Source organism: Pyrus communis, chromosome 7 (genome assembly GCF_963583255.1).
Source record: "Pyrus communis chromosome 7, drPyrComm1.1, whole genome shotgun sequence".
Classification (NCBI taxonomy): Eukaryota; Viridiplantae; Streptophyta; class Magnoliopsida; order Rosales; family Rosaceae; genus Pyrus; species Pyrus communis.
The window spans coordinates 24986026-24997160 of NC_084809.1; the positions used below are offsets into that span (position 1 = coordinate 24986026).

Below are 11135 nucleotides of genomic sequence, written 5' to 3' on the forward strand. Positions count from 1 at the left end.
TTGTTTAAATAGGTGTGTAAATCATACCACTGATGGATACCTCTTCTTTTATGTTGGAGCTCTCAAATACAACTGATACATAAAAGTTTTCACAAAATAGGCAGAGTCATGTTATAAGTTGCAGCCTGGAATAAGTTTGAATAGAGATAGCACAAAATAATACACTACTTGAAACGATGAATGATGAATACATGCCGTTTAATACTTGAAACGTCGATGCTATCTGTTAAATGCAGTACAAAATAACATACATACCTAGATACGAAAACATATATTGAAATTCACTAGTGTCCCCCAAATTGAATACAACATATATATCATTTATGTACCTGTGTTAGCAACAGGTATGTACAACATATCTCATTAAGCAAACTAATCCAAACTATCCACAAAAGCTAACTGTCACCACGCCACCACACCGGAACCCGAAGCCAGTGAGCTCTCAAAAGGTCTCGTGCTAGGTAGAGATGGGAATGTATATATAAGGCTGACAGGATCCACTCCTCTGGGCAATGTGGGATGTTACAACCACCTACGCCTGTCTGTCCACTCCCAAGTCCTACTCATATGAACAACATGAGGCCGAGTGCAAACACACATGCCACCGTGAACTACATACAGCTACATGGTTTCCCAGTATTCTCGGCACCAACTCTATTCAATCTGCTCTGTAGAAACGCAGCAACTTCAACGGTTTCACCTTTTCCTAGCACAAATAAATCGAAAGACTAAAACTTGAATTTTCTATTGACTGTAGTTAATCTCAATTTTAAAAGGAAATCAGGTGCAGTAACCTACAGAAACCTCAATTCCTTCTTCAGATTGGGAAGGGAAGTGAAATCCCGTCGAGCAATTCTCCAACATTTCAGGACTCTTCATCCATGCTCTACGTGCATCACTCACCTTTATCTTATACTTGAATAGCTGTGATACAGACAAAATCTACGGATTAGACTGCTAAGGTCATTTCCCTGCCTAGCTCACTTTGAGAATCATAAGTGAGTTTTCTGAAAAGCTGGATATCACGTGCATGCTCTGTCACATTACAGGCATGAAAAATATAATAGGTTTGGCTTGCCAAAAATTAATAATGAAATCTTTCGTCCTTAATTACCATTCCCCAAAACCAGAGAAGTAGTTTTCATGTATTTCAAACTTTAAGTTAATGTAGAAACTCGAAGGAAGCAAAAAACAAAGGAAAAGTATAATATAGTAGAATTCAACTACGTAATTGTCGTGCAATCTGAATACCTGAGACAAAGGGAGATTTGGTTTCTCCAGGTCATCGTTATCTATTAGGCTACCAGTGCCCTGACACTCTGGGCAGAATACAGAATTCATTTGTGAGCTCAAAGCTATCAACTGATCATCTTTTCCATTGCACTTAGCTGCAGTTTTTCTCCTAGATCTTCTCCTGACTTTTGAACTAGCGGACTGATTCGTGATCATCTCAACTTCACACAAAAGTATCCAGTGTATAAGGCAGGAAGTATGAAACACGTGAAAAGCCTGCATGTGCATAAATAAAAAATGATGCTAACTACTTTCTTTTGAGAAAGAAAGATAAAGAGAAACAAACTCTCTTGCGGAATTAAATACATAGATTTACGATATTAAAAAGATAGTGGGTCAAGATGGGTGGGGGTGTGGAGGACAGGAAGAAAAAGAAGAGGATGCAAGTTGTGGGACTCACCCCATTCACATTTCGACTACTGCAAGCGAGCCTTCCTGTCTTCAAATTTATGAGAGTGGCTACATCTTTCCCAGGAAGCATCTTCTGTTGACAGATATCACACATTCTGCCTGAAGCTAAACGCTGTTGCCGTCTTAACTCTCTCCTTATAGACTTGTTAATAAATCTTGTGTGCAGAAGATCATCATACCGTTCTAAAAGCAATCTTGACGTTGCACCGCTGGAAGCAGATGAATCTTCCCCACATGAATCAAACTGATTACTTAGAGATTCGCTAATATCCTCAGGGTCAGAGAAGAATTTCTTTTTCTTACCGCTGCTGCATTCACCATTCTCTGTTTCTTCTGTAGGACTGGATGAAAGAAGCATCTTTACATCGTCAAGTAATCCCTTCCTACCTAAATCAATATTGTAACTGAAGGTAACGACCGCAAAGTCATGCTCAGGAACCTTGAGCAAAACATTGCTATCTGTCCTTTTCCCCAACCATTCACACCATATTCTACTAATACAATTTGACAGCTCATCCTTCTCGAGGAGCCTTGCAGCAATTTGTCCAAAGCCTACCTGCTTCACTTCTATGTCAGTAATTTCATCCCTAAACAGAATATGAGGAATCGCCACGGAGGAGTTCGCTCCATCAGAATGCTCATTACATTCATGACCATCAGCACCAAAATTCCCATTGCCATTAGATATCAAATTTTCCCCATATTTGACAACAGCAAGATTGTTTTCATTGTCATGAGACTCTATAATCTTACATTTATTGCCATCTGGAACCACCAACTGCTTATCAGTCTCATCTGAATTATGAAAGAAAACCATACCGTCGTTAAAAGGCCACGGGTTTGATTGCAAGAGAGTAACCTTAGCAGCAGCTAACCTGTCATTGTGAAGATTACCCTTCAAGTGATCAAACAGCACCTTATCACTATAACATGGCGCAAGGCACAAAGTGCAGAAGAAAATGAACTTTTTCCCCTTTTCTCGTAGCTCAACATATGTGTGCCCTTGTGACCTCACGTTGCGAAGAATTGTTCTTGTTGCTTGCTCTCTAAGACTACTAGCACTAGTCTTTGGAAATCCAACGTCCCACCTTCCCGCCATCAAAGTCTGCCGAAAACTAAGTTCAACTTCAAATGCAAAACCACCCTCAAAACCACCCAAAATTCAAGCTCAAATTCAAATATATCCACTGGTATCCATAGATGGAGAGCTTTCAACAACCATATGAAACTCGATTAAACTCAAATTACAAGAACTTCTTTATATTCCCAACAACTCAAAATCAAACTTTCCCTAGGGTTACTCAATAGGTAATAGCCCCGGTCAATTGACAATTCTAGTGAAAACCTAAAAAGCTCAAACCAGACAAGAATTTCTAGAAACCCTAGAATTCATATACGAACCTCCGTTCCTCACAAAGATAGACAGAACTTCCAAAAACAAAAAATATCCGAAATTCACCGAAACCCTAGAGTTTCCGTTCCCAATTCTTTAAATTCGAGGTTAAATACAGCAACACAGCAAGTACAACCCTAAAACAAGGAAAATCTAGAAATTAGCAGAAGAAACCCTAAAATTACATATTCGTAGCGTACTCTGTATAGGATCCTTGAGGAAGCGTGGAGTTCGTCGGTCGGATTGAAGCGCGTAACGAGCGATGAAGAGAAGCGAACGAGAGGTGGAGTCCTCCATGGCCATCTCCATTGCAGTCGAAGGTCGAACTTCGTAGCTGTTTGGAGAGGGAGAGAGTGGGGGAAATGGAATGGGAGAGAAGGAGGAGAAGGAAAGCAAGGCTGTTGAGATTTCAATTTCCAGATTAAACTAGTTTTCTGCTTCACGTTATCTTTTTTGAATAATAATTTGTGATGGTATGACATGATTTGTTAAAAATACGAAAGGAGAGGAAATGACAGGAAAGGACAGAGGTATATTCGAATTTCGGACAGAACGTATAAGAGTGAAAATTTTATTCTTTTTTTGTTTGTTTTTTTTTTTTTTCACAAGACGTAATTTGTGGTTAAGATCGTTTTTAATTCTTGAGTTAAAATTTAAAAATAAATTTTCTGCTTCAACTGTTCTGGGTTAAAATTTTAAATTATTAAATAATGAATATAGGATAATTTTCTCTTAAAGTAACTATTGAAAAAAAAATTATGTTAATTTAATTTTTTGAACATTTTAACTTAGAAATATTTAGATTTCAATAAATATTAAAAAGTCATTAAATCGACATTATGAAAATTGTAGAACATTATACAAGAATATGAAACACATTTAAATTTGGACCGTTAGATTATTTTTTTTGAACATTATATTTAATCATATTAGATTTTAGCCGTTAAATTTAATGAATTTATAAATATATAACTAAAAAAACACATATATGATGGGCTGATCCCTAACCCAAAGGGAATTTTGACCTAAATTTGTCCCAAAAATTAGTGTTGGGTTAAAATTCATATTTGGCCCAAGGAATAGAGCAAGTTAGGATAGATTTAGAACCTAATTTGAGTTGGTTTGGTATTAATGTGCTTTGAAAAAAAAACTGCTTTTGTTATGATGTGAGAATAAGCTCATTTTTGCTGCTTCACGTTTTCAGCTTTTTTTATCCAAAACTGTGAAAATAAGTTGTTTTTAAATGTTTACCAAATACCTTTTTGAGCTCAGCTTTTTTTATACCCACTTTTTATAAAAGCACATCAGTACCAAACTAGTACTTACTCTAAGAGTTGGAATAGATGCGTACTTTGTTTGGATTTTTTTATTTTAATTTTAATTTTTATTGCTAATTGCCTGCTTTTTTATTTTATCTCCACAACTTCTCTCCATCTTCCCTGATTTGCTTTGGCCCTTGATTTTTGGTCTCTTTATTTTGAGCCTGTGTTGAGTTTAGTTCAAAGCTTTGTCTTAAGTTTATGTCGGTGTTTGTCCCAGATTTGCGTTTTACGTCCTCATACTCGAATATTGCTTATTGTCATTTGTCACTCCTTTTCAACCATTAACCACTGTCAACATGTGAATTCGGGTTGCGTACGGCCTTTGGGTTTCTTGCTGGGTTTGCTTTCGCTTGATCGCTTTGATATTATTTGTTCTCGGTGCTGCCATCTAGGTTTTCGGCTTAGTAATTCTCTGTGATTTCCATTTTTTTTTTCCTCATCGTCTTCCTTCAAGAAAGAAAAAACGGTTTAGTACGAACGAACATAATGTGCATGTGCTCTTTATACATGAAATTATCAACATATATTTGATATGAAATCATTTTTGGTTATATTTGCCGAAAGTCTTTCAGGAAAAGGATCCTTTTTTCTTTTCTTTTCTTTTTAATAAAAATGAGGATTAGTTGTAAGGTTCACACCACATCGAACTTTAACAATCCAAACTATCTATTTTTCAAATTGTATCTCATAGATCATCCTTACAAAATATTAGCCAAATCGGAAATATTTAATACATCTAATTGAATTCAAAGAAATGAACGAATACTTTGTTATATAAGAAACAATGAAATTTGATCTTGACAATTAAATAAGCAAATGATTTCGAATTGAATTGAATTTTTGCAAGGATGATCTATGAATCAAGACTTACAATACAGATAGTTAGGATCGTTGAAATTCAATGTGGAGTGAGCCCCACACCTAATTCTCATTTTTTTCAAAAAATGGAGTTCCCTTTGCATAAAAGGCCTGTATATTTGATATCAAAATTTGCTTTCTTCTCACACATTCTCTCACTGTTGCTCTAAGAACATTTACAACATACTCTTCAATGCGACACTTGTGGCTTATGTTTTGTTTCTTGGTGCTTTGAGGCTCTCACCAAATCTCTGGTAGTATTGCATTTGCTGTTTACAAACCAATGGAAAATGGAACTTCAATAATCGTGTTACGAAAAAGAAGAAAAAAAAAAAAAAGAAAAAAAAGAAAAAAAAAGGAATTATTTCGTTTAAGGTACTAGGCATATGAAAATCAAACATCGGCACTACTTATCCGTACCTGGTCAGTTACAGATGGTGCCATCTTAGCCAGTGCTTGGTCAAAGTGAGATTCTTTTATCGTCCATGGAGATGCATCTGAACTCCTCTCAGGTAATGTCAATTTCTCTTCAAGAGCAGCCATAGCAGCTTCATTCATCTGCACCACTTGATACGTTAGAGAGAATCTCAATCGCATCTCATCCCCTTTTTTTCCTCCCCGCCAATCAAAGAGAGTCAAGCAAAACTCAACTCCAATTGAAATATTAAACTTAAACATCACAAACAAAAGAAAGAATAGAACAGATATTTAAGCATAGACGAACCAGTGCAGCAAGATCTGCTCCACTAAAATTTTCACATGTTTCCCTTTGTCCAATCTCCCTCAAATCTATACTTTCATCAATAGGCTTCTTCCTTGCAAGAGCTTTTAAGATCAAACCCCTTTCATCTTTTGTGGGAGGGGCAACATAAATAAGTTTACCAAACCTACCAGGCCGCAGAACAGCACGGTCCATTACATCGGGTCTGACACAAGGTATCACATATAAGAGTTGCAGAATGATATTCCTTCATATCAACTAAAACTGAATTATATCAACTAAACCTGAAGAATAAATATATGAGCTTTACCTATTAGTGGCACCAATTACAAATACACCTCGTCGCTGCTCTGCGCCATCTAACTCTATAAGTAGCTGCAATTGTAGGCAGTCAGTTCATTCTATTCATAAATGAATGAAAAACGAATAATTTTCTGGGCAGTCAGTTCCAGACTACCTTTGCAATTAATTTACCTGGTTCAGTAGCCGCTCAACAACCCATCCCCCTTCTTTCCCCCGCTTTGTTGTTAAAGCATCCACCTGTCAATAAGTGAGGGAAAAAGCTTTAAAAGGCTATGAAATGTAGGACATATTTTCCATGTCAAGATACATGAGGACATGAAGTGTAATGCACCTAGTTTCAAACAATCATCTGGATACCTCAGAAATTCAGTGTAATGTGTTCAGAAAGAGTGCTAAAACAAATGAGATATTAAACATCATTAGATAGATCTGTATCCTATATTCCTATATAAAAATTATAATTAAAAAAAACACGCACACATGCATTGTCCTCGTGTCTGATTTTTGTAAGTAGACAAGATGGACATCACATCAGTGTCAACACCCGGCAATAATGTAGATGCTCTCAACAGTATGTAGAAAGTTTAGTTAAATCAGTGAAATTAAAACAACTCCTGCTATTACACACCGTTCTCTCCAAGAAGGTTCCCCTGTAAGTTTTTACAAGAAGCTGCAAACATGTAGGTGAATGACACAAGAAGAACGCCAAATGTTCAGAAGGGTAATGTGCTCAAAAAAATTTCATTTGGTTGACTTCTCAACCAGTTCATTTGGAGGTCAGAATGGAAATATAAATATGGAGAACCACAACCATATCATATAACTTTGTGCAAAAGAAAATTTTCATAATGTCCTGACTCCTGAAATATTCCAAAGGTTTAGCTTTCTCAAATGATATGGTGATGTGAAATGAGGTTCATTCGAGCACTATGTAGGACCAACAGTTGTTAATGACACTCCAACGCAATCCTCTCTACATACAATTGAATCCAACTTCATCATGATAATCCAGTAATCTATTCCTTTATTAATTAAATGTTCAGATGAAATGATACAAGCCTACGGAAGCCGATAGTATTACTAACATTTGTCAATGACAGAATCACAAACCTCGTCAAAGAAAAGTATACACGGTGAGCATGTCCTCGCGCGACTAAACAATGTCCGAACTGCCAATTCACTTTCTCCAACATATTTATTCAAAAGTTCAGGGCCCTAACCAGTTAAAAAAGCCATGTCAACCAAATGGATCCTCTCAAATTATGCAAAAGCATACATTGAATGTCCACTGTTACAGCGACCTACATTAATAACCCAGTATTTCAATAACATTCATCGGGAAAAGTCAATGACCGACCTTAATGTGAATGAAATTTGCTCCTGCTTCATTAGCAACAGCCTTTGCTATCAGTGTTTTACCACATCCAGGAGGCCCATAGAGCAGAAATCCCGTTTCTAAATCTACTCCAAATTCCTGAAAGCACAAATCATTTCAAAATCATAATTAGCCACTTGACAGCAGACTTAAATAAATAGACAAAGGTACATGCAGGAGTATGAAGCAGTGACCCAACAATATATGCCATATAATACTAAATATTCACATATAGCATGTCGTGCGATACATTAATGTCTCAACCGAGGGTAATGTTTTTATTTAAGTTTCTAAAAGTTCAGAGTGTGTTTCAGTAAGAATTACATCAAATTTCTCTGATAGTTCTTCCTGGAGATAGTCATGTTTAAGCGAAGTGTGCAACTTTTTTGATAAAGTTAAAAACAGCTAATGAAAATGTTTGGCATTCTATTCTTTTCCATAGATTAGTAAGTTCTCCAAAACCTTGCCCAAGCAAGCCATTTCACCAATTGAGATATGTTTAAGGTGACATGTTAGGCTCTTTTTACTTGCAATTAGTGAACGGTATTGGCTTACTAAGGAATGTGACGCCATCCTGTAAATATTGTATTTAACTAGCCATAAATGCCGCAGAAAATATGTTCAGAAAGAAAATTGGGGTTAAAAGTACCACATACAGATGAAAAATAATTTTCTACCGAAGTATGCACCATAATCATTGAGCTATGAAGTGTGGAGAGTTGAGCATCATTATTAAAATTTAAAAGCAGAAGAAATGGTTAAGGAGATTCATGTTGATCATCAGTGATTATTTCCTTAGATCTTTTAGATCATAGCAAGCCATTCCAAGGCACAATTTTTTAAATAAAAAATATAACTTTCTTCTACAAACACACAATGTACTAGCCATTCCGAGACAAAGTTTTGAATAAAAGAAACAAACATCTTAATTTGGAAACACATACACAGAGATTAGGAAAAAAAGATAAAACAACAGAAAATGAAAATATGAATTACCTCATAGTTCTCAGGATATTTAACACGCCTAACAATATAGCGATCAAATTCCTGCCTTAAAAGATCTAACCCACCAACATCTTCCCATTTTACATTAGGAATTGCAGAGAACCCTTCTCTTTTGGACGAGGGCTGAACCACTTCAACTGCTTCCTGCAGAAATGAACATGATAACACCATTACCACGAGAAATTTAATGCACAAATAAGAATAACTGGTTTTTACCTCAATAGGTAACTATGTTAGTCAAAACATGGGGAGAAAGGGTAAAGGTAGTTAATTTTGGAATACCTCAAAATCAGCCATAGTAATAGTGAGCTTTTCCATTTCTTCAGGCAACCATGGTTGCATCCACCACTCTTCATTGCATTCTTTGTCCATAGTATCTATAGATATATCAGCCTTCCTCTTGTGTATAATCCTTTTCATGGCAATATTACCGGCCCTGTCAGCCAGGGCTTTCAAATCAGCCCCAACAAACCCTGGTGTAGACCTGGCTATTTTAAGAAGATCAAAAGAACCTTCAAGTTTTAGATTGCGCGTAAGTACAGAAAGAATCTTAACCCTGGCATTTTCATCTGGAACGCCTAAAACAATCTCACGGTCAAATCGGCCAGGTCTCCTTAAAGCATGGTCAACAGCATCAGGCCTATTGGTTGCTCCAATTACAAGAACATAGCCAGACTTGTTATCTGAAATTTGAGAGTTGGAATCTTCATCAGCCGTTTGTACAAGCCTATGAGATTCATCCATACAAGTCATTAGTTGTGTGACAATTCGCCTCTCCATCTCACGCTGCAAACTCTCTCTTTTTGAAGCAATTGCATCAATTTCATCAATAAACACAATTGAAGGGGCAGTTCTGTAAGCTTTAGAAAAAAGATCTCGTATATTTTCTTCAGATGCACCTACAATTTATGATAGCCATGGCAACATATTACAAATTACAATTTTACAACAAAAATTTCACAAACATAAGAACCTTAACAGTACAACATTTTTCAGCTTGAATGATTCAGTCATTGAAACTATGAAGTGAGTAATGCTAAAACCTGAAACACCAGAGACTACTTCGGTGGCAGAAATCTTATAGAAGGGAATGCCGGTTTCATTGGCAATGGCATGAGCTAATTTGGTCTTGCCACACCCGGGCGGGCCATACAACAGAATCCCAGACATTGGCCTAACTCCGAGCCACTGTGGTAGCTCTGGATGGCGAAGCGGCACAATCACCTCCATCTTTAGCTCCTCTATCACCTTCTCCAACCCACCCAAGTCTCTAAACCTCGGCCCCTCACTCCCCTTCACCTCAACATCTCTGGAAACCGATCCCTTAGCTTCAGATTCCCGAAATGTTTCTCGCCCCCCTTGCCCTCCGTTTCCGCTCATCAACTTAACTTTCTCACGACCAGGAAGCTCAATTTCTACATTCTTCTCCTTCTGGTCCTCGGGCGCCTTGGGCTTCAAGGCGCTGTTGGATCCCATATATGATGCTCGGAGGCTCGATTTCATCACATCAAACTCCGGTTCCACTTTCTCGCTATATATGGCGTCGTCCAATGTCGACAACGCCTCCTCCTCATAATCATCATCAGACGATGTAGATGGACGGTCACCATGGCTTTGGCGAATCCTTCTGACGTGCGCAGTCTCTATCCGCTGCAATCTCTCCTCCATCTTATTGGCCCTCCGCCGTCTCTTGGAATTGCTATGGTCCACTTCTTCATCTTCGTCTTCGTCAGCGTCTTCGTCGTCTTCTAGGTCGCTGACATGGATTAGGGTTTTGGATTGCTTGAAGGAAGGCGAATCTAGGGTTTTCTGGACCAACTTGGTGAAAGACTGGAGCTTGATGCGGTGGTAGTCTTTGTAATTAGTGCGAAGTTTGCCGACGATTTCGTCGAGAGAGGAGGAGCGGAGGTGCTTGAAGGTCTCCAGACGACAACGGAGAACCTTCTGCTTTTGGTCGGAGAGGGACATCCCTCCTCCGTCGAACTTTCTTCCCGTCTTCTTCATCTCTACTTTGGCTATGTTGGAACACACACAGTGAACTCGATTGAAACGTGAGGCGCGCTTAATTAGGGTTTATGGGTTTAGGTGGCGATCAAAACGGTGCTGTTTGGTGGTTTTGTTTATATAATTTTTATTTTGACTTATTTTTAACTACGTTTTTGAAATTCGATTTCGGTCTCACTTTAGTTCTTAAAATTCAAAGGTTGTCACTTTTTACTTCCTAAAACTCGATTTTGATCTCATTTTACTCCCTAAAATTTAATAGTCATCACTTTACTTCCTGAAACTTAGAATTTTATTGCCTTGTTTCTATTTTTTTGAAATAAGTTCATTCATTCAAAAATTTATAATTAGTAATTCTTCAAACTTCCCCCTGGAATAAATGAATAGTGAAAATGAACATAAATAATAAGGCCCAATTAGGGTTGGGTTTGGTTCAAAATGGTTCGGTTT

General features: G+C 37.4%; 2 protein-coding genes across 5 annotated transcripts; both read right to left on the bottom strand.

The window, feature by feature from the left end:
- Window positions 1-256: 256 nt before the first annotated feature.
- On the bottom strand, window positions 257-3585 carry LOC137739182 (uncharacterized). 4 transcript variants are annotated; one of them, XM_068478719.1, is made up of 4 exons: window positions 1694-3584; window positions 1252-1509; window positions 805-924; window positions 257-706 (listed from the first exon to the last, which is right to left on the bottom strand). In XM_068478719.1, exons 1-4 carry the CDS (start codon window positions 2801-2803, stop codon window positions 659-661), a joined length of 1536 nt encoding a protein of 511 aa, XP_068334820.1. In that variant the 5' UTR covers window positions 2804-3584; the 3' UTR covers window positions 257-658. The 4 variants fall into 4 exon arrangements, with proteins under 4 accessions (XP_068334820.1, XP_068334818.1, XP_068334819.1 ...); XM_068478717.1 differs by having other exon boundaries at window positions 257-728; window positions 799-924; XM_068478718.1 differs by having other exon boundaries at window positions 799-924; window positions 1694-3582.
- A 1716-nt stretch (window positions 3586-5301) lies between these two features.
- Window positions 5302-10747, bottom strand: LOC137739497 (cell division control protein 48 homolog C-like). Its single transcript, XM_068479083.1, has 10 exons — window positions 9725-10747; window positions 8964-9580; window positions 8673-8825; window positions 7659-7775; window positions 7412-7516; window positions 6473-6538; window positions 6309-6373; window positions 6002-6203; window positions 5698-5835; window positions 5302-5546 (listed from the first exon to the last, which is right to left on the bottom strand). The coding sequence occupies exons 1-10, from the start codon at window positions 10683-10685 to the stop codon at window positions 5487-5489; spliced, it is 2484 nt and encodes an 827-aa protein (XP_068335184.1). The 5' UTR covers window positions 10686-10747; the 3' UTR covers window positions 5302-5486.
- Between the last annotated feature and the right edge of the window lie 388 nt (window positions 10748-11135).